We start from the raw sequence: 24472 nt of genomic DNA on the forward strand, positions 1-24472 counted from the left end.
CTGCAATGCAAAATAAGAAAGGCATATTTGGAAAGTGTAGAAGCTGCTTTACAAGGTACTGTCATTAGTCTGATACCATTTTTCCCGCTGATAGACTCCCTTTAAACTGAGACAGGAGTTTATACAAAGAGACTTTTATAGGAATGAGCAAAGCCAAAGTGGGTGGGGCTCGAGGTGGGTCTTACTAAATGTAATTCCACCAAAGTGTCAATAGTCCACTGCACATGTGATAAATCGCTGTGCAGAACTGCTGCAGGTATTTTTTGCACTAAATTTTATATAACGAATGTCTTGTATAAAATATGTACATTCATAAAACGTGGCAGATATCTATCCAATCCGAAACAAGATTTTACTTTTACATTGAAAAATTAGAAGCTAAAAGGAGCAATTTGATTGGCTGCAATAGTCAAGTCCCTTTATCTATCAATATTATACCCTGCCACTGGCGAGCGCCTGGCTGCCGAGCTTGTGTCTGCTCCATATCCAAAGAAGACTGTGATATGAAGTACCATGCTAAATCTGAAGGGGGGGGTTTCCTGGACAATAAAGCTTATTACGTGACCTGGAAATGGCACCCACATGTATGGAGTTTCTTCTGGTAGGTCCTCCCTCCAGAAACTCCAATCTAGTCACCTCACTAGTGAACGCTCTAGAATGGAGTTGCTGGTGGAAGGACCAACCAAGAGGAACTCCATTGTAGACTATTCATTACTGAGGTGACTGGAGTTGCTGGGGGTCGGACCTGCTAGAACAACACCAATGTAGACTGTTCATTACTGAAATCTCTAGACCCCTGCTCCCCCTTAGATACCAGCATCACCCCACACACCCCTGCCTGCCCTTTAGATATCAGCAGTACCCTACAGACCCCTGCCCCCGTACTCCCTAAGTTCACACGGAGTAAAATGGAGTGTATTTTGGAGTGTAATTTTACACGTGTAAAAAAATTTACGCGCGTATTTTGGAGCGTTTTTTTACACGTGACGTTTACAGAACGTTTACGCGTGTAGAAAAACACGCTTCCATAAACGCTCCGTAAACGTCACGTGTAAAAAAACGTTCCAAAATACGCGCGTAAATTTTTTTACACATGTAAAATTACACTCCAAAATACACTCCATTTTACTCCGTGTGAACTTACCCTTAGATGCCAACAACACCCCATGGACCCCTGCCCCCTCCTCTTAGATGCCAGCAGCACCCCACAGACCCCTGCTTCTCCCCTCCCTTAGATGCCAGCAGAACGCCACTGACTTCTGACCCCCTAGATGTCAGCAGCAGCACCCCACAGACCCTTGGCCCCCCTTAGATGCCAGCAGCAACCCACAGACCCCTGCGCCCCCTTAGATGCCAGCAGCACCCCAAACACCCCTGCCCGCCTTTTGATGTCAGCAGAACCCATAGGACCCAGTATCCCTCCATGCCAAATGGCACTACAGGGGCTCCTATCCCACCCTAAACATCAAACCAATCCCCCAGCCCCTCCAGGATACAGTCCCATGTAAACATCACTTTCTCTTCAACTGCAGAACATGCAGTCCCATGTAAATACAGGTCTCCTCCAACAAGCAGTCCTATGTAAATACATCACTCCCTCCCCTCAGTCTCCTCCAACATGCAGTCCCATGTAAATACATCACTCCCTCCCCTCAGCCTCCTCTAACATGCAGCCCCATGTAAAACAATCCTATCACTTCCCTTCTATCATACAGTCCCATTAACCATCTCTCTGCTTTCTGTTTTCTATCTACACGTGTTCAGCTCCTTCCTCCTCTATAGAGAACAGAATAGAAGCCGCCCCGCCCCTTCCTGTGACGTCATTCATACCTACCAGGAACTACTCCACTGCAGACACGAGCCCACGTGTATGACAGACTGGGACCATAAATCTGTATTCTGTGCTGTATGACAGGTAAGGCATTGCACTGCCGCTGTATAGAGTATAGAGGACGCTGCTTCTTTGATGCGCTGTTTGGAATCCACATAGACTTGTACACTGCACCTTGTTGTCTTATATAATGTGCTGGCCCTGCATTTCTCATTTACTTTCATGTGTTGTGTTACTTAGGATGATCAGCAATGCCAAAGAACACGTAAAGAATGTTCATTCCATTCAGACATGCGATATTCACGTTCACTTTGATGTAGTACAAATCTGACAGATTAGAATTGGACTGCACATGGATCCATTGTACTATATGCCACCATACACACTTCACTTTTCTCATGTAGACTCACAGTTCTTGTGAACAATGTAAATCTATGTCCTATTCTGATTTGCATTTCCTGATCACAGTACACGTTCAGTGTCTGACCCCTGCACACAGTATTATGCCCCATAGTGGCCCCTGCACACAGTATTATGCCCCATAGTGGCCCCTGCACACAGTATTATGCCCCATAGTGGCCCCTGCACACAGTATTATGCCCCATAGTGTCCCCTGCACACAGTATTATGCCCCATAGAGGCCCCTGCACACAGTATTATGCCCCATAGTGTCCCCTGCACACAGTATTATGCCCCATAGTGGCCCCTGCACACAGTATTATGCCCCATAGTGGCCCCTGCACACAGTATTATGCCCCATAGTGGCCCCTGCACACAGTATTATGCCCCATAGTGGCCCCTGCACACAGTATTATGCCCCATAGTGGCCCCTGCACACAGTATTATGCCCCATAGTGGCCCCTGCACACAGTATTATGCTCCATTGTGGACACCCATGAACAATTATCATATCCTGGGGTCTTTTCAGACCTCAGAGTATAATAATCGGAACCCGGGGGGGGGGATAAAAACATAAAAAAACACTGCTACTTACTTATCACTGGCTCCGATGCACTCTCCGCCGCTGTCGGCCATCTTCAATGACGTCTGGGACGTCATGTGACTAGGGGGCCTGCGTTGCGACACATATGGACGTCCCGGTCATATGACGTCAGGGATGTCACGCAAGTAGGCCCGAAGCCTGCCCGGAGAAGTAAGTAACACTGTTTTTTATGTTCCGTTAACTCTCCTGGGCCTCCGATCATTATACTTGGGGTCTGAAAAGACCCCCTGAGTATAGTAGTGCTTGTGGGGCCCACAGCGTCACTTACCGATCCCGGCCCCTGCCAGGATCAGTAAGTAAGGAGGGCCCGTTACCGGGTGGAGTAACTCCAGCTGTTAACGGCCTATTTAAAAAAACAAAACACAGTGGTAGCGGCTGTTGCCAGGCCCCCTAATGTCCTGGGCCCTGTGGCAGCCGCTACCACTGCTACACGGTAGTTACGCCCATGGGTCCATTATTACAGATGTATTATAATAATACTTTTTTCATATATAGAACCAACATATTCCACATCACTTTACTAATCTTGTGCAGACAAAATGAGTCTTTACAGAGCAATAAATCAATTCAGACAATAGGAGTGAGGCCCCTGCTTACAGAGTAATAAAGCAGCAACCCCCAACCTTTTTTGTACCAGGGACCAATTACATGTGAGGGGAGGCATTATTACTGTAATAGAGCCTTTCACAGGTAATATTACTACCTGGGGGGAGGGGGGGCACTATTACAGTTATAATGCCCCCCACACACTTCGTAACATTACCTTTGTGTGTGGGGCTGTTATTAACTGGGGGTCGGGCACTATAACTATATTAGGGTACTATTCCAGTTATAATTACACACAAACACACACACACTTAATAACACTGTTAATAGTCCCCCCTCATACTGTAACTATAATTACAATGACATTATACTTACCTGGTCACTAAAGCAGCTCTCCAGGGATCTGTTCTTGTACACGGGATATGGGCGTCTTCTATTCTGCTCCCCAGTGGATCCGTATCGAAGGTTTTGGGAGCAGCATAGAATATGCAGACATCTTGTGTGCAAGAAGAGGTCCTGGCAACTGCATTAATACTTGGTAAGTGGAATGTGGTTTGCTAGTGTAGGCTACACCAACAGATCACTCTCAAAGACATGTCCTGTACTAGGTGTCTGACGATGCTCCTGTGCTGCTGCTTACACACAGCATAGGAGAATCAGCCGACACCTTGTAGCATACAGCGATCCCCGATGGCTCGGCTGGCCTGGTACCAAGTGATCCACAGCCCTGTCTTTGGGGACCTCTGTAATAAAGGATAGCATGTGGGCCCTTAAAGGGGTATTCCCATGTACATAATTATTTTAAAATTTGTAGATAATTAAAAGTTAAACATTTTTGCAAATATAAGTAATTAAACATTTTGCAGCATTTTAAAGATTTTCTCTAAATATCTTGTGGTCACAAATTGTTATCTTGATCGGTTGCCAGTGGATACGATCATGAATGAGGAACCTTCTAAGGTCAGAACATCCGTCATGATTTCCTTATTGTGGACAGGATATCTCCTCATACATGTAGTGTCCCTGCATGATACCCCGGCTACAATAAGAAAATCATGGCTGGGTTTTTGACAAGTCCCAGACCATAGAAAGCTTCTGCATTTGTGGTCGTAACCATTGGCAACCGATCAAGACAACAGACTGTCACCACTAAGATAGTTAAATAAAATCTTTAAAACTTTTCAGAATTTTTAACTACTTATATTTTCAAGAATGCTTAACTTTTAATTATCTACAAATATGGATATGATTATGTCCATGGGAATACCTCTTTAAACACATTCATATCCGCAAAATAAAAAGCAGGTCCTATTCCTGTCTATTCTTACAGCTCAGTCCATCTATCTATTTCTGTTGTAAAGCACTCATGTGCCTGTATTCTAGACATTGATCCCCCCCCATAAGAATCCTATCCATACTGCAAGCTTATGTAAATTGAAGAGTTTTCCAATATGCATTGCTTTATCAATGCTGCTTAGGTTTCCTGCTATGTGAAATTATTCCTCCCATTGTTTACACATCGTTGTCAAGGCACCTGGCCTATATCTGATAACACAGGTTGGAGGATGAGTCACTGCTGCTATGCATTCAGGACAATCAGGGCAGCTTAGGCCTTGTTCACACAGGCAAGACCTCACAATAGAGGTCTATGCAGACCGCTAGCGTTCTTTTTTCCACTAGCGGTTTGTTCCCACTAGCGGAAAAAAGAAGCCAGCTGCCCTTTCTTCAGGCGGATTCCGCAACTGATTCAGCTGCAGCGTCCGCCTCACAACAGCACTCTCCGGACTAGGCCCATTCATTTGGGCCTAATCCGGAGCGGAAAGCCGCGACGGAATTGGTCCACGCGGATTCCCCATGTGAACTAGCCCTTATTTCAGTTTGGTGATAAAGGATCAGACAGTGTCAGTGTCTCTTTATGTAAACACAAAGATAACATTGAGTTTATGGCAAGTCCATTCTCTCCTCTGCAGTATGTAAGGTTTTTTTCTAGGATAAGTTGAAATACCCAGATCTGTAAGAGCCTTATGCATGCAACAAAAGATTTTTTTTAATTATTAAACTCTTTCAAGGTATCTACCGTATTTTCCGGACTATAAGGCGCACATAAAAACCTACGATTTCCTCAGAAATCGTAAGTGCGGCTTATAGTCCAGTGCGCCTTATATATGGATGGAAGCGGCGGCAAAGTCTGCGTGCCGCTTCCATACATACATAAAAGGCACCGTAAGGGTGCATTCACACTACGGAGCAGGGCTGCCGGACACTTCCTATTCATTTCTATGGGAGCCGGCATGCGAGCGCTCCCCATAGAAATGAATGGACAGACACTTCCCATTCATTTCTATGGGAGCTGGCATGCGAGCGCTCCCCATAGAAATGAATGGAAAAAAGCAGTCCATTCATTTCTATGGGGAGCGCTCGCATGCCGGCTCCCATAGAAATGAATAGGAAGTGTCCGGCAGCCCTGCTGTCACGCCGGCCTGAAACAGAACGTGAAACTTACCGAGCTGTGCAGGGCGGGCGGGCATTCAGGCCTCCTCTTCCTCCGATGTCCTGACCACTTCCTCTGGCGCTCGCGAATTGATAATGGCCTGGGCGCATGCGCAATATCATAATGCTTCTACTAAGGCTACTGCGCATGCGCCCAGGCCATTATCAGTTAGCTTATTAGTTAGCGAGCGCCGGAGGAGGAGGACGGAACATCGGAGGAAGAGGAGGCCTGAATGCCCGCCCACCCTGCACCGCTCGGTAAGTTTCACATTCTGTTTCAGGGTTTTATTTTAAAATGGGGGGTTAGTTTAATATAACTTTTACGGTTGGGCTCTATCAGCATGATTTTGCTGATAGAGCCCCTCCTCGCCTGCCGAGCGCTTCCAATAGAAGCGGCTGGCACGCGGGGGGTTAAGCGGCCGCTGGCAAAGTCTGTCTGCCGCCGCTTTCAATAACATATAATGCGCACCGGACTGCGGCTTATAGTCCGGTGCGCCTTATATATGAACCGAGACGGACTATAAGGCGCTCATGGGCAATGCGCCTTATAGTCCGTAAAATACGGGTACTTTTTTTTTTTCTTTTCTATACATTGTCTGCATTGATCTTTAAAATGGGTATTTAGTGTTTAGAAAAATTTGGCCAGAAATAGAGAATTGGATGGGGAAAACATGCAAAGTTGAAATGCTTTGGGTATTTGACCCCTGCAAACAGTCACTTACCATACATGGCTGGCATCTCGACTGAGGCAAGTTTTTGACTGCATTAGTTACTTGCATATGTACATCATGTTACTGATGCAGGAAGTAAGAGATTGACAGGGACCTCCAAACAGGTGAAGAATTGAAGAGATGGGTATAGATTTTTCTTTGTACAAGTATACGTACCAATTAAACATTACAATTGGCCTTTTGCTCAGTAAGAGTGGGGGAGACCAAAATCTTGCAACTTTATTCTTTTACTGTGGATAATGTATTTAGCCTCCTATAGAGCAGAATACTTTATATGTGACTTTTGTGGTCATTTTTCGTCTTTTATATAAATTAAACTGTTTTTCAGGGTGTGATCATCAACATGAGCTTTGTGGAGTACAGAGAACTTATTCAAGATGGAGACACAGCTATTGTGTTTTTGGGTCACGACTCCATGTTCCCAGTGACCATCCAACATGGAGGCCAGACTCAGACTAAATATGGAGTCATCAGACATTCAACTGACTTAATAGGGAAACGATTTGGCTCCAAGGTTACCTGCAGCAAAGGAGGCTGGGTGTACATTTTATATCCAACCCCGGAATTATGGACCTTGAATCTTCCACATCGCACTCAGATTCTCTATTCAACGGATATTTCTATGATCACTATGATGCTGGAGCTGAAACCGGGATCAGTGGTCTGTGAATCAGGTAATGCTATTTTTTGCTATAACATGCTTTTTAGAATGTTATGCTATGTACCCTTGTAGCAATGCCAGGTTTCTAGATGTCCTTGCAATTTGGGTGTCCTATAATAAAGGGATTTTCATAATGGATGGAACACTATATATGGTGTAGGTAGTGATTTGTTGGTATGGTCAAAAGATATCATTATATCAGAATCTGAACAATTGAGCGGGAGGGTACTGAAGGAGTCTGGAGCACAATTTCAAAGGTACCGTAAGTATTTTGTATCCCTTGTCCATATATTCTAATAGCCAAATTAAAGAGCAACTGCATATAGAGGATCCCTCATTGTGTGACACAATGTGACAATGTATAACACAAGCAAACATTCTTTTAAATTGAGAAGAGCACAAAAACTGTGCTCCCCAGTGTAGAAACCTCCAGAACAGAAAAGAGCCAAGGATAGGAGAAAGTCCTGGACAAGACAACAGGTTCAACTCCGCTTCAGTATTTATTAAACCAGCTGCTAGACCAGTCGTGTATCAAGGCAGTCACATCATGGATGCACAGAATATGTGGGGGCTGCAGGGTGAGTACTGTGCACCCTCAGCTTGTTATGGCTGACCCCCAATGATGGCTGCTTTGCATTAGTGTATCCTGTAGGCAGTGTTGGACATCCTAGTGGTTAGACCCATTTCTTACTGATGTGCTGTACAGTCAGTTCTTGTACAGTATGGGGAATCTATTATGGTGAATTATATATATTATGTTGGTGTGTAGTCCTAGATGTCCTCTGACTACTTTTAATCATATGTGGTTCGTGGACGCACCCTGGAAGATTAACCCATTTATGACTAGAGTTCCATTATTCGAACTGAAAAATATATAACCTCTGGCATAAATGGGTTAAAGGGACTCTATCATTGGAATAACGTGTTTTTTGATATTCATATGCCTGAATAGTCTTTAAAAAGGCTATTCAGGTGCTGCTACTCTTTTTTTAAAAAAAAAACCCCCCCATCCGTTTTTATTACATACTGGTAAAACCGATATTTAAATGAGCCTGTCCGTGCACCCTGGGTGTTCCTACAAACCTCCGTGCACCCCCCTGTGTCATACCTTCAAACCGCCCCCTCTTTTGCTTGCGCTCCGAAAATTCCTCCTCCTATCTCCCTGTAACTGCCTCAAGCATCTCTCATCTCGCTCCTGTACATTGAAATTTCGTGCTTGCACAGTAACGCTCCCTTCTGAGCACTACTGCACGTGCCTGAGCGCCATTTTCTTGTGTACTGTGGAAGAAAGCCCACAAGAAAATGGCGCTCGGGCATGTGCAGTAGCACTCAGAAGGGAGCGTTACTGCACATGCCCAAAATTTCAATGTACAAGAGCGAGATAAGAGATTTTGGAGGCGGTTACAGGGAGAGAGGAGGAGGAATTTTGTTTTTGCAAACAAAAGATGGGGCGGTTTGAAGGTATGAGGCAGGGGGTGCACGGAGGCTTGGGGGAACGCCCATGGTGCACGGACAGGCTCATTTACATATTGGTTTTACCGATATGTAATTAAAAAGGGGGGGGGGGGGGGGTCTTTATAAAAAAAAAAAAAATTGTACCAGCAACTGAATAACCTTTTTAAAGGCTTTTCAGGCATATAAATATCAAAAAACATGTTATTCCAATGATAGAGTCCCTTTAAACACAACTGATTTCTGAATCCTTATTACCAATTGTTCTGACAACCCAATTGTATGCCATTAATTTCTATATTGACAGCACTATTTCATAGATCTTCCCCAGACATGTGCCGTTCTGTCAGCGCCATGCTGCACCTTACTGTATTTCATTTTGATAATGGGCTACGGCTTGCAAGCTTCTCTATAAGCCGGTGTTCAGAGAGCTTAGTCAGGACATGTGATCTGCGCTCTGCTCGAGGTCACAGATGGTATCTCAGCGGCAGCAAAGGAACATTTTATTTGGAGAATCGCAGTCTGCTTTGCTCCTTCAGCTATCCAGATTAACCCCTCCGCTGCAGAGGTAGTGGGTGAAAACATCAGATTAGTAGTGATAAGACATCATATCAGTAAAGCTTCTGTAAGTTATTTCAATGTTACATGCCCTTGTATAAGTGGAAAATTCCACTATGCTCTTAAAGGAACAATAGTGTATCTGTAGAATCCTATAATACCAAACGGCAATCAGTCTCTCCTTACCAGTTTACTGTTCCTTTAAGAAGACTTAGAATCTGTATTATTTTTGCCTTGGTCACAAGCAGGAGTTCTCTTCGTTTTTTTCCATCAGAAATTTGAAGCAGATTTTTCTGTTTGTCCAAATTCTGCATCAAAATCAGCATCAAATTCCTCACCTACTTGGTGGTATTTTTTGCCTCCTATTCACTTCAATGGGAGTTATCAGGAAGAATCTGCCTGAAGATCAAGCATGACTCTAAAAAATCTGATAATGGCTGATGTGTTATAACAGGGGTAGGCAACCTTCGGCACTCCAGCTGTTGTAAAACTACAACTCCCAGTATGCATACCTGCTCTGCTGTTCTTGGAACTCCCATGGTAGTGAATGGAGGATTTTGGGAGTTGTAGTTGCACAGCAGCTAGAGTGCCGAAGGTTGCTGACCCTTGTGTTAGAAGATCTCAAATGGGTCCCACATATACTCGTACATAAGAACACAACTGGTTCTATACATAAGATTACATACATATCTCTCCCCATGTAGAAAGTAATAGGGTGCAATAATATTAGGGCTAGTTTACATGGGGCAAAATGGCACGGATTTTGCTGCGGAATCCGTCTCAAAATCCGCCTCCTCACAATAGAGTCCTACGTAAACCGCTGGCATTCTTTTTTCCACTAGCGGAAAAAGAAGCAACATGACCTTTCTTCAGGCAGATTCCGCCTGCAAAAACCAACGGGAGTCAATGGGAGGCGGAAAAACCACTAGAGGTTTTTGACACTGTAAAAAATACTCCAAAAAATGCCTCATGTCAAAAAAACCATTTCCTGGTTCCTGAAGCGGATTTTTTCCTGATCAAATTCATCGACACCTAACTACGTGTGAATTAGCCTTAGGACTCGTTCACATGGGGGCGGTGGGGGCAGATTTTGACACAGAGAGTGACGTGGGAGCCACGTCACTCTCGGGTCAAAACCCGCCTGCCACAACCATCGCGGTCGCGGCTTTCCTCTCCGTAGCCGGCTCAAATGAATGAGCCGACATCAGAGGGTGCTGCCGCTAGGCGGAAGAAAGGGCAGCTTGCATCTTTTTTCACCTAGCGTTAAAAAACGCTTGCGAAAAAAAAAGAGCTAGCCCTCTACATAGACTAGCATTATATGGAGGCGGATTTTGACATGGATTCCGCTGTCAAAATCCGCCTCCATGTCCCCGTGTGAACTAGCCCTTAAACTCCAATTCTAAGGTATACTGATTTTGATGTCAAAAGTACAACCTCATTGCGATCTATAAAAAAATATCAGATCCACAAAATCAAAAGGGCAGAACGATGTAAAAATGATATGCAGTGAGAAATGTAAATGAAGGACCATTTGTGTTCTTATGTGTATATATGGGATATGGGACTCATTCAGCATCTTCTAATGCATCATACTATTGTGACACTATATGGATCTCTCCTCCATAACTTTCACTAGATAGCAGGCATATGTTGTATCATGGATTCTATTTTGATGTATATATCTGTATATTCATATATACAGCTGGTGACTGAATATTACAGTTTCAGTTACATAGTTGATGAGGTTGGGTAAAGACATCAGTCCATCAAGTCCAACCTATAACCCTACAATCCAGGGGAACACAAAAAACCCATGTAGGCTCATGCCAATTGCCTCATTTCAGGGGAGAAAAATTCCATCCTGACTCCAATCTTGCAGTCAGTATAAAAAAACCCTTATATGACCGTGTATCAGTGCCGGTAAAACACCATCCAGGAGTCTATGCGGCAAAGATCACAGAAGATTGTCTAAACTGGATAGAACTGTAGCAGACAATTGTTTGATCTGTGGGTTTTCAGTTTGCTGTCGATTTCCTGACAGCTAGCATAGATTTTAATGGTATAACATTTTAGTTATATAAAACTGGAAAAATCTGAACAGTAGAATGTCCTGGAGTGATCCAGCGGGTTCCTCCTATACATTGTTACTGTAATCTCTGTCTGTGTAACCTGATTCACAGGCCACCAGGCTGAAATCTCTTGGGTTACTTTAGAGGCCGCAGGAACGTAGCGCCTCGTGTCACTCACACATTGTTCTTGGAACAAGAGACAAAGAGAACGTGATGGGAGCTTGTGGATGAATGCAGAACCTTCAGACGCGTCTCACCACACACACACACTATACTGCTTCAAGTTTCACCCAGTAAACAGCCTTATTGTTAAATTCCATTAATCTCCTCTGCTTTGATTTATCTGTTCTGAGTCTTGCCAAACCAAATACACTTTGTAGGCCTGTAAGTCTATAGAGACTACTACATAAATTATCCACGCCTCGCTGGGGCTTATTGTGCATTTATTATTTATCTCCCCTGCAAAGCTATGCCAGCCCAGCTCTTTCTATGGAGACTACATCTCTGTTCATCCTGAGTTTCCTGGTTCTTGGATGTGTCACAGATAATATAGTAGCATAGGAGGGCTGGCACTCTGCATAGCTATGTAGATTTACGTGCAATTCAGCTTATAGGGCAAGCTGAGTGACAATTTAAAGGAGTTTTCCAGGAATTTGACTGATTAAGCAGAAAAAAATAATTTGTAACCTGGTACCTCTAAAAAAAAAAATAAAAAATTGATGCAATAACTTACGGCATGTCGCGCTGATCTCTTTCAGCATGGGAATTTTATAAACCATTCTAATCCCTTTTTAAAAGAAAGCCCCTTCTCTCCACTGAGGCTAGGTTCACACTTGTGCTGTTCTCTAAAAAAGTCCATGCAGAACATTTCTCTCCACTGAATTTCAGCGAAATTTGTGATAGAGTCTCTTACGGAGAACGTAAGTTTTAGGAGACTGTCCATAAAAATGAAATTAAAATAAAAGGAAAAGAGCAACTATGCAAATGATATTGATTCATATATATTCATAAGATAATCCTTTAATATTCCCAACAAGGGGAAATTCAGTGTATGCCAGCAGCATGGATAAAACAGTAATATATTCAAGAAAGAACACATACAAGCTCATAGCAGATAGAAAAAGATACTAGGAGTCAAGGCAACTAGGAAGAAAAAGAACGACTTAGGATCATTTAGTTCTCTGTGCGGAGTGATCTTCACTTGGCCTGATGTTGATTATACAGCCTGACAACAGTTGGAAGGAAGGACCTCACATAGCTCTCCTTCTCACACTTGGGGTGAAGCAGTCGGTCGCTGACAGTACTGCCCATTGCTGTCACAGTCTCATACATGGGATGGGAGCTATTATCCAGCATGGAGCTCATCACGGGCAGTATCCTTCTGTCACCCACCACCTGTAGTTGGTCCAGGATACCCCCCAGGACAGAGCTGACCCTTCTAACCAGCCTGTCAAGTCTATTCCTATCCCTAGCTGGTATGCCACTCCCCCAGCAGCCCCCTCCGAAGAAGATGGCTGATGCTACTACAGAGTTGAAAAAGGCCTAAGAAGTGCCCCCAGGACTCCAAAAGCCCTCAGCCTCCTGAGCAGGTAGAGTCTGCTGTGGTCCTTTCTGTTCAGCACATCCAGGTGATCAGCCCAGTCTAGTTTATTATTGAGGAGCACACCCAGGTACTTATAGGTCTTGACTATCTCAATGCATGTCCCCTGGATGTCCATGGGATTCGAGGGTACTCCTCCACTTACTAAAGTCCACCACCAACTCCTTGGTCTTCCCAGCATTAATCTTGAGGTGGTTCTGCTGACTCCATTCCACAAAGTCCCAGTTTAAATCTCTGTACTCCTGTCGTCTTTGTCTGTGATGAGGCCTAATATTGCAGAGTCATCGGAGTATTTTTGCAAGTAACAGCTGGATGAATTGCATCTAAAGTAAGCAGTGCACAGTGTGAAAAGGAAAGGGGCAAAAACTGTACCTTGGGGTGCTCCTGTACTACAGATCACATGGTGATGGTCCACTCCAGCAAGGTTCAGCTTGTCTCTCAGTAGCCCTGGCTGAATGGTGTAAAAGCACTGGAGAAATCAAAGAACGTTATTCTCACAATGTTCCCTGGTTTCTCCAGGTGGGAAAGAGCTTTGTGTAGACGGTGGATGATGACACCCCAATGCCCAGCCGGTAAGCAAACTGGAGGGGGTCCATAGCAGAGCTCACTAGAGGTCAGAGATGTGTCCAGACCAGTCTCTCTAGGACCTTCATCAGGTGGAATGTCAGTGCTATAGGTCGGTAGTCATTGAAGTCCATCGGATGAGGTGTCTTTGGAACTGGTACCACACAAGATGTTTTCCACAGTTGTGGTACCACTCCCAGCTTCAGGCTCATATTGTACATGCGTGTAATAACACCACACAGCTGGTCTGTGTCTACAGCTCCTATGCAGACCTCTGTGTCACCTTGGTAACAGACTACAAATAAACGTGTGGTCTAGTTCTGCAGTCAAATTGCCTCTGATTTCTTCCCTACCATTGACTATGTACCAAATTGCTTTCACTTAGAAGTAGGGACACACAGAAGGAAGTATGACTGCGGGATCAGAGTGCAAAGCATTCCTACCATGGAGATACATAGATTTGCATATTAGCATATAGTAACAGTTTGGTTGCTTGAGACTAGAATAAAATATCTGCCTTTTTTCATAAATAATGACTGGTCCAGTATTGCAGTATTCCCTTGAATGGCACTAACCTGCAATACCAGGCATCGCCCTTGGACAAGGACAGTGCTGTTTCTCACACTACCCCGCTGTGCCTGTGGCTTCAGTGTGCAAATGAGAGGTGCTAGGAACATAAAATCACCAAAACTGGACAATTAAAGTAATTTTTAAGTATATCTTTATAATGTGAAGGTTTAGGTGATATTTTATTAGATATGATGGCAATTTGTCACAGAGAGAACAGAATCTATAAATAAGAAATGTAATGTGGTGTGTTGTGCCCTTTTATTTTAAAGATTGATGCTGCGGCACATAATAAATCCGGCTGCAGGCTCAGACATCACGCCTCTCCTTTATGAACGTGCTAGGAGGCAATTTTTTTTCTGGAGATACTGTGGCTGCTTGTGCTATGATGGAAACAGTATCATTTTTAACTCTTGACATCCCAATCAAAGTGGCATTGTTTTGCACTAAAATTTACCAAACACCTAGAATTCGATAGACTAGTACCAGCATTGTTAATGCACATTTGGGTACAGGCCCAGCCAACCTGATCTGAAGTTCCATGCTGTTGGATCCGTCCTTGTTTTTCTGGATTAATAAAATTCATCTTTATGGTATAAAAAGTCATATTGTCCAGCATTGTTTAGTTCTGTGAATTCCAGACTATTGGAATCTTGCCCTATGTAGACACCTGTGTGCTCGACTGTTCCTTATAGAAATGACTAAAGAGAACTATGCATGCTTGGCCACTACCGTTCACAACAGCGGTGGTGACAACAGGCAGGAGTGGACCGGTGATCCCTGTTTTGGAGATGGAAGTAGATGACACACCTATCAGATATTTATAGTATTCTCAAAGATTGGAAAAGCTGCTTTAGGTTGAAGTCCCATGTTGTGGAAGCGCAGCTTTTTTTGTTGCAGATTTTGCAGCAGTTTTTCAGACAAACCCAGGTGTGGCTACAAAATGAAAGGGAAATGTATAGGAAGCTCTTATACTTCTCCCATCTGCTCAATCCACTCATGGTTTTGGCTTAAAAATAAAATGCCGCAAAATCTGCAACAAAAAAAGCTGCTTTTTTGCAACGTGGGGCCTCAGCCTTAAATGTATTTTCAATCCTTAAAGGGATTCTACCATTAAAACCTTTTTTTGTGTGGATAAGACGACGGAATAGCCTTTAGAAAGGCTATTCGTCTCTTACCTGCACAGTATTGTTAGCGGCCATTTTCCCATGGCCTGCGCAGTCTGCTCTGCTCAAGGCCCGAGGCCTAGAAGTTACGAGTCTGGGCCAGAAGAAGACATTGAAGCTGACGCTGCGGATGAAGAAGGAGGCGGTGCTGGAGACGCTTCTCTGGCAGCGGTGGGGACGCCCCCATCGCTGTTTGAGCGCTGGGGCCTGCCCCCATCGCTGCGAGAGAGCTCATTTGCATACTGGTAAAAACCGGTATTTCTAAGGAACGGCGCAGCGGAGACCACGTCTAAAGGTAAGCGACAAATAGCCTTTCTAAAGGATATTCCAACGTCTTATTCACAAAAAAAAGGTTTTAATGGTAGAATCCCTTTAAGACCTGTGTAGACATTTAATGTTTATGGTACAATCAGATGCTGACAAACCGACCCATGACCAACTGTTTTGTTCTTGTTTTTTTTTCATATGCAGGTTCAGAATAGCATGTGAGTATGTAATCTAGGATATAATCGGACTGTATGGCGCATACACATTAGAAAATAATCCTTTGTGTGAATGCAGTTTTATTCTGAGCTGTGTCAGATCGACTGGGTCCTGGTTTTCAGGTCTTACATGAAAATGTTATTATTTCCATTAACTGACAACTAACAGAGATTGTGAATTGTGAGGTTGTGATATTCGGAAATTGCACCATTTTTGGCAAATCCTATTTCTCCTATTATCACTCATTTCTATCACTTACTGTATATTATAATACGTTGAATTTAAGGTCTTCAGAGCCCTAACTTTTTTTTCTCTTGTTTTTGGTTTAGGTACAGGCAGTGGTTCGCTTTCCCATGCTATCATTCGCACCGTGGCTCCTACAGGACATCTTTACACGGTGGAGTTCCATCAGCAGAGAGCTGAGAAAGCTATGGAAGAGTTTCGGCAACATAAAGTAGATCATCTTGTAACCGTAAAGAACCAGGATGTGTGTAAAAATGGATTTGGAGTGTCTCGCATTGCAGATGCTGTATTCCTAGACATACCGTCTCCCTGGGAGGCTATTGGTCATGCAAAGGATGCTTTAAAGATTGAAGGTAAGGTTTATAGGGTCACTAACTTTTCACACAACGTAGTATCATTTAATACAGCAATTTATTCCAAAATGTTGCTGTTTTCAGCCTGAAAAACCTCTTTAGGCTGAGGCCCCACGTTGTGGAAACGCAGCTTTTTTTTTTTGTTGCAGATTTTTGAGCCAAAGTCAGGAGTGGATTAAGCAAAAAGGTAGAAGTATAAGAAGTTCCTATGTATTTCCCATCTTTTTGAAGCCATTCTTGACTTGGGATAAAAAAAAAAAAACGCAACAAAATCTACAGCAAAGATGCTGCATTTCCACAATGTGGGGCCCCAGCCTTAAAGTTCCTGCCGCTTCCTGTTGCTAGGGATGTTCCAACTTTAGAAACCAGTAGACAAGAGCACAGTGAGTGAAGGGTCTCTATTCACGGCCTCTGCACAAAGGTTTCCCAGCTTGTATACCGCACAGAGAGGAATCTACAGCTTGTCACTGCTCACAGAGTATGAGAGGACAGTCTATGTACTTCTATATACTTCTGACTAGCTGCTTGTTTTATTGCTGATGGATATCAGTCATAGACAAAAGTTGTTCCCTGGCGATCCCTCAAGGAAAACCACATGTGAGTGCTCATGCCATCTGTGTAATGGCAAGGATGATCAAGACCCACCAGTGTGTGAGCTGCTTCTACTGGGTAACCCTCCATTCTGGCTGGTAAGGGTGTCCTGTTGTCCATATCACATACTACACGTGTTTTATGCGGCTGAAACTCATTGCCTTTCATCTAAATGGGATTGTTCTGGAAAGTACATGAATTTCTGCAAATTCCATTCAGAGACATACTCCTAATATTTCAATTAGAAAAAGACGGGGTCACTGCTTCCACATATTCTGAATTATGGTGTGGATACCCATTGAAAATAATGTGCGGTGGAATTGAAGTGTGTTTCAGCATTGAAACGACTTGTGTGAAGAGTAAGCCATGTGAACACGCTCTGAATAGGCAATTTGCCTGACGGCACATCGCTACTAATGATCAGTGCATTAGGTTTCATATATGACCGCCAGCATGTAGCAAATGGTGATAGGATAATTGAATTCCTGCTTCTCTAATAAACGTCCCGGCACATTTATCTTCCGCATACTGGTAATTATACCCTGAAGTTTGAGCGGTACTGAAGCTATAGAGAAAATAGGTGCTTATAAATAGGCCAGTGTTTCTAGTGCATTTGCGTACATCCGTGGCTAAGGTTCCTCTGATGATTTTATTTAAAGGCCCCTTTGAACCACAGCAGTCTTTTATTTACCGCTATAGCTGCCTGAAATTAATCTATATTGATGTTGGTGACTCTAAGTAATCAAATGTATTCCCCTAATGGATGCCGTCTGCTGGATGGAAAAGCTGATTTTAGAAGGATGGAAATGGTTCTTATAAAGGAAAACCAGATTATGCTGCAGGGATTTGGAATATTACTGATAGAAGCTCCCAGCAAAGGGATGTCCAATATGGTGTCTGTCTGTATTCTCCTAACCTTGAGGAGGTCTGTTTAGTAAGATGGGCTGTGGAATTGCCGATCATCCACATCCTGCGCCATTCCAAGACTCTCTGCGGATTTGCTTTTCTCTGCAGCTGCGTTTTACCTGCACGTCCATGAAATGCTAATTGTCCCGAGCTGCAGACGGTGTCTAGCGTTTTATAAATAAGTCATATACCTGTCTGTATTCCAGCAAAACACAGAGCAATAAGCGATTTCTCCTAAATTATCCATATCTATATCTGGGTAAGCTAGTTAATAACCCATATAACTTATCTGGCTGCTCTGACAGCGATTGTGACCTGCCCCTACATATATGACTACATACCCTGGCATCCAGGATGCTGGTTGTCAACAGACTTTCAATGGTGTATGCAATAAAGCACTAAATTAATTTGCCGCTCTTCCTTTATTTGTGTCAGTCTTTACTGATGATTGGGCATTCTGTTCATGAGTCAGAAAACTCAGGATAAACAATACTAGAAGTCCCATTCAATTAGAAAATTGTAAAATTTCTAAATGAAATAAAATTGCAAAATATCCACAAAATCTTCAAATAATGCTTGCATGCAGAAGACCTATATCTATTTCTGAGCCAATAGCAGTCAGCATGGCACATAACCGGTTACTGAGTTTATTTTATTATGTTCCTTACACTTGTGATTTTTACATTTTTTTATAGGATTTTGACTCTTGTTTCTTGTAGTTGTAATGGCAGCCCCCACCCCTCGCCCACATGCAGGAATTGGTGACGTGGAGGGAGCAGCTGGTCAGCTTTGCAAACACTGTTTTGTCTAATGCTGGATGAATCTGTGGTCTGCGGATTGGGGAGGTTGCAAAATTTATTATAAAACTGAATCCAAACCCTGTTCTGCAGAAGTATTCCTATATTAAGCACGTAGTTATTATGAGGTCACCCTGATATAATGTGTCACCTGATTATAACGCTCGGAGCCAGGATGGGGACCAATCCTAAGCAGACACAGTTTTTTTTTATTATAATGTGACCTTTCTGATTTACATTGGATACAAGCGCTTTATTAACCAGGTTGTTGGATTTTTTTCTTATTTCTGCTACTGTGAGCAGATGTGTATATGTGTGTGTGTAATCTATCTATCTATCTATCTATCTATCTATCTATCTATCTATCTATCATTAGTATCTTTCATCCAGCCAAAATATATAAAGAGGCAGTCCAGTGTACAATAAGTGGCGTACACCTGCTGTGTAATAAGGAGCTACTAATTTAATGGGGGGAATATACCAATGCTGCTATGTCAGTGTATCTTATACACAGGCCCTGATTGGCGCCATATCCGTATGCCTCTGCCTGTCACATTTATTATAACTCATGCCAGAATGCTTACGTGCGTTAAACCAATGGGGCAATGGAAATGTTAATCTTAATAAATTCCCCCGTTGTGTTTCAGTTTCTTAAAGGGATAGTCCCATCTTATAAAGTGATGATCTGCTACTGGCATGTACCAACCATCACTTCATGATCATTGGGGTCTGCTCTCTGGGAGACAGTGCAGGCCATTTAATTCTCAGGATCTATGGATGTCCCAGAGGTTAGAAAACCACAGGACGTGAAATAGGAATACCCCTTTAATTGTTAGGATGTACTCAAGTGACCATTTTGTCCATAGTTCCCTATGCTTGTCACAAACTGATCTGAATGGTACTGATTCTGAGATTCTGCATATACTGTATAATATTCCAGAGCTGCGTTTGCAATTCTGCTATTTCTCGTCATAATCCATCCACAAGTGTTTAGAAGGATGTAGTCCGATATTGAGAGGTGGTTGAAACCCAGTCAAACACTATAAAAATGTATACCTGCATTCTTACTGTTTCTGATATTTAAAGGTTAAACACATTTATTTAAAGGGAATTTTTCACCTGAATCCATTGTCACAGATAGATTAGTATTTCCCCTTTTGATAAGCCAATTGTAGCAGGTGAACTATATGAGGGTCACCCCCACTCTGAATGTTGTTTTGGCTTGTGTTTTTCCTGATGACCAGTGTCAAGGTGGCCATAGACAATAGTTCCCTGCATCTTATTTTTAATAAAGCGAATACCAAGGCCAGTAGATGACTCTTATCGGGCAAAAAACTGACCTGGGTCCTGTCATGCTCCATTGTCAATAGATTGTGTTGAAACTCCAGCTAGAATTGGTGGAAGTTGCATATTTTTTTAAGAATAAGCTTGTGAATGAGATTGTCCTGTGAACTGTGAAGTCATTTTTGCAGAATGTGTCAGTGTAGGGGATTAAGCGTTTTAGTAGGATAAGTGATCTGTTAGCAGAATGTAGGATCATTACGTCACCAGCATATGCTGCACTGCTTCACCTTCTTATCCTTTTAACCTATCGGTAACATGGCTTCAAAGATCATTCCTTTATCTTCTCTTTTGAGCTTCAGTCCAGAATTGTACATTACATTTCCCGCTATGCTCAATCCCCCCCCCCCCTCTGGTTTCACTTCTGCAAAGAGGAAATTAAAGGGATTGTCTCATGATGAGAATCCCATTTTAAAGGGAGTCTGGTGTAACAATTAGCTGATCCTTGCAAGTCTACCCTCTCAGGCCCTGTAATTACCTACTGTTAGCGTCCGTCATTATTTACTAATGGGTCATATAGGCAGGGGGTTGTAATGAGGAGACAATTCCTGTAAGAGATGTAAAGTGGATAAGGGTGGCAGCAGAATGATAGTGATTCCGATACCAGACATTGTGGCTAATGCATGGGAGATGAGGTGAAAGAGAAACTCTAGTGTAAAAACACCTGTAATGATGATTCACACCAATAACATCTAAGCCGAGTATGCCTGGGCCATTGGATAGCAACAGTCCAAGAGTGACAGCTATAAATCTGCAAATATATATATTTTTTTTTTTTTGCTGTTATCACTAAATCTCTTCCAGGCAGTAAAAACTTGCCAGCCAGTCATCCCTGTCTCTTCCCGCAGTGACCTTGACTTTGCAGACTGCGTCTGCCGTGTCTTTTTTGCATGGAGGTAGTGCTGAGTAAGGGTCTCCATATGCCCATTAAGGTGCTCAGAATGAACATGTAAATATATCTTTAAAGAGGACCTTTCACCACCTCACTTAAGCGCTGCTCCACTGATTCCAGCGCAGTTGTAATTTTTTCTCTAGCCCCCACTGTTGCTGAGCTGTTGGTGCACTACGGTATATGTTCTTTGGTTTTTGTACTGTCAGGTGGACAGTGCTTGGCAAAAATGGACAGGGGGGGGTGTGAGTTTGAGCTCTGACACCTTTCCTGCTCCTGCCTGACACTGCCCACCTGACAGTTGAGGTCCTAAGTAGCATGTCGGGCACTAAAACTAACTTCTTTGATTGCTCAAGAATAGAGAAAGTCAGTGGGAGGCAGCAACTAGAATCAGACGCTAAACTAGAGTTGATAGATGTGGTGAAAAGTCCTCTTTAATGGCTGCACCCCAGAGCAGATCTGATAATGAAAGTTTGCTAGAGTTATGGTTCAATTTTCCACCAAAAACCTGCCATATATGCTTTACACCAAATTTATTAACTGTGTGTACCATCTCTGTACCTTGGCTGACAAGGAGGTATGGCCTAGCGGGGTAAGACTTACGTCATGGTCACTTATCCACAGGATAGGGAATAAGTGCCCATAAATGGGCAACCCCTGTCAGGAGGGGCATTCCTCACTGCCCAGGTAGACTGTCAGGAATGCCCTTCTGATGGTGGGCAGAGATCAGTGCCCAAACTAACAGCACCGATGTCTCCAGCCTGGGGGAACATAACTAGAATTCAGCGCACTGTCTGCTTTCTAGCGTTGTGTAAAACCGCATGTGCCTGAGGACATGAAAGGTCTGCTATAAGATTGGCATTTTGTATGCTAGCCTTCATAAAGGGAACAACTGATCTGTGAAGAGGCTCCAGCCCTTCTGCCAGAATGGAGATTTACACCAGTTAGGAATTGGGGCGTAGATTTCCATTATAATTCACGCCAGAAAACTGTGGGGCCTAGGCATCTACTTCCTTTCAGTTTAGTGGGAGGTTTGGCGGAATTCTTCCGAAGATCAGGCAGAATACTTTTTCTCACTGGCTGATTTTTGAAAGGTGGATTTTGCATGGGGTTTCCGTCTCCAGTACTCTGTCATGTCAGCTTACCAGTAGGCAGTATTAGAAATTCTTACAATGCTTACCAAAACAAAAATGCATTTTTTCCTCTTCTATTGCAGATTACTATATTTCAGACTGCAAACTAGGTGTTGACTTTTGGCAACATTAAAATTGTAAATGTTGCACTGCCAGTTGCACCTCATATTAGTGAAAAAGTTGTGGGATGCACAAGAGGACCTTTCACCACCTCCACCTGTTAATAGGCACCGCTCTCCTGATACCAGCATATTTGGTTTTTACTCTCTAGCTTCCAGTGTTCCTCAGAAAAAAAGCGCAGTTGTTGTTTGGGTTTTTTTTTTTGTTGCTTTTTGTGCTATTTCAGCTCCGTACTGTCAGGCAGTCGCAGGAAAGGGGGAGGACTCAGAGCTCCAATCAGGGGCAGCCAGTGTCAGAGGTCAGAATCCCACCCCTCGTCTGCTCCTGTCTGACACCGCCCTCCTGACAGTACAGAGACTAATAGTTAGGGCACCAAAACTATCGCTTCAGGAACAAATTCCAACTGGGCCAGAATCCGTAGAGCAACAGCTATAAATTGATGCAAAGAGCTGGACTTATTGGAGGAGGTGAATGGTCCTCTTTAAGCCTATGATTGTTGATGTTGACTTGTGCTGCCTTATTTTTCTTTCCTTTGAAGATGTTATCTGCAGCACTATTTTAAGAAAAATGTCAAGCTTTATTGTTTCTGCGCTATTATTTGCATTCATTTGGAAATGCTAAAAAAGGAATATCTCCAGGAGAAAAATGCCACACAAAGCGAAGAGCATAATCTCTCTAGAGAAATTCTGTATACAAGTAAAATTGCTTCTATTATGTTATATGCTGTGACATTCATTTTTTTTTTTTTCTCTTTTTATTTTTAAAGTTGTATTCTCATAATCCAATGTAATGGTATTTTGCTAGGATATACCATAACATTCTGATCAGTAGGACCCCAGCAGGTCTAGGAATAAAGGGAGTGAGAACCCTTCGACCTTTCTAGGGCACAGAGGTGCACCTGACACCACAGTCCCATTCTGCCCTATTCTAAGGCCTTGCAATATGTTTTTTAGGTCTACGTAAATTTTGTACTATAATTTTGGTGGTTAAAACAGCCTTTTATCATTTGTTCAGCCTCAGGGACCATAGAGGACGTTCATTGCGTTATGGTGTAAAACTGGATGGAACTGGAGAAGATAGAGTAGGGACTGTGCGATCCAATAAAGCCAGGGTGACAATTTGACTAAATTAGAGTTCAGAGCTGAGAAAATGGCTGCTAGCTAATACCTGGAGGAGGGTTATTGTGACTGTTGCAGATTTTTTGCAGCTTGATTTTAGGAATCCCTCTGAAGCCCTGTTGTCTGTAACTCACCAGCTAAGTTGTTTGTAAAGCTCATTGAATTTAACACTATTTTTCTACCGCCGAGTCACCTACAGGGCCACAGCTACTGCTATAGACACAATTGTTTTAATTTTGCCTTGTTAAGCTATAGCACTGCAGAACACGCCAAATTAATTCCTTGTTAATCTTGTTAATTAGCTGAGTCGCGAATGCCAAAAAAAATCTTGTCTGCCCTCCGTATGGCAGCAAGTGCTTGAGCTGTGTCTGGCCCTTTATAATGTGCTGATAAGACTTTAGTTAGGAACTGGAAGCAGATGGCTCCACACATTGTATAGAGGCCTAGATGCACTATTATAGCTCAATCTCCATTCACTTCAGTGGAGGCAGAGCTGCATTAATGCAGCATGGCTACTACACAGTGTACAGAGCCACTTGCTTCCAGATCTGTATGCAGGGCACCAAATAGCAATCAAAATGCAGGCTGGGTTTTGGCCACATGTAGATACTGCAAAGTTAGTACACACCCTAAGCCTTTTTTCAGGAATGTAAATGATTTTCAGGTTGAAAGTTTCCAGCTGTGAGGAGAAGGAATCCAAAAAAGAATGGAGATGTGGGCAGCCGTGAACAGTAAGGCTAAATGCACCCAAATAGGGGTGCAGCAACAGGTGCTTGGATATCTGTGTGCCATCCCTACCTCCACAGAATCATGCAGTGAGCCCAAATCACAAAACAGATATTAATAGAACCTGTCCTGAGTTTTGCCTGGGGCTCATAGCCCCCCTACACAGACCTGTGATAATATATGGGCCTTTGTATGGGACCCCAACAAACATTAGGTCTGTGTGTAGACCACATGTCCTGTACTGAATGGAACTCATGAAGCAACAAACTCACTCCACACACCCATATTCAGTTTGGGATCTATGGCCCCAACGTAGAAAGAGTATCCCCCGAGTTCACTTAGATAATATACTCAAAAAAAAATTGACCATCATACATATAAATTTGGCAATTAAAAATGTGTCTTTCCAGTTTAGGAGCCAATGGCTGCTAGGTGTTCTTTAGTCTGGAGCACTGTGTATAGTATGATGCCTGGTACAATCTTAAACAGCTGATCGTGCAGGTGCCGGGCTTCCTATTGATTAAAGAGAGTCTA

General features: G+C 43.1%; 1 protein-coding gene across 1 annotated transcript in view; it reads left to right on the forward strand.

The window, feature by feature from the left end:
* Positions 1 to 1838: 1838 nt before the first annotated feature.
* The window catches only part of TRMT61A (tRNA methyltransferase 61A), a 33290-nt gene continuing 10656 nt past the window's right edge, over positions 1839 to 24472 (forward strand). Inside the window, exons 1-3 of the mRNA XM_075282686.1 lie at positions 1839 to 1915; positions 6930 to 7275; positions 16051 to 16317. Coding sequence (XP_075138787.1) covers positions 6945 to 7275; positions 16051 to 16317 — 598 coding nt within the window. The 5' untranslated portion in view covers positions 1839 to 1915; positions 6930 to 6944. The remainder of the gene's footprint in view (positions 1916 to 6929; positions 7276 to 16050; positions 16318 to 24472) is intronic.

This window comes from Leptodactylus fuscus, chromosome 7 (assembly GCF_031893055.1).
Source record: "Leptodactylus fuscus isolate aLepFus1 chromosome 7, aLepFus1.hap2, whole genome shotgun sequence".
Classification (NCBI taxonomy): Eukaryota; Metazoa; Chordata; class Amphibia; order Anura; family Leptodactylidae; genus Leptodactylus; species Leptodactylus fuscus.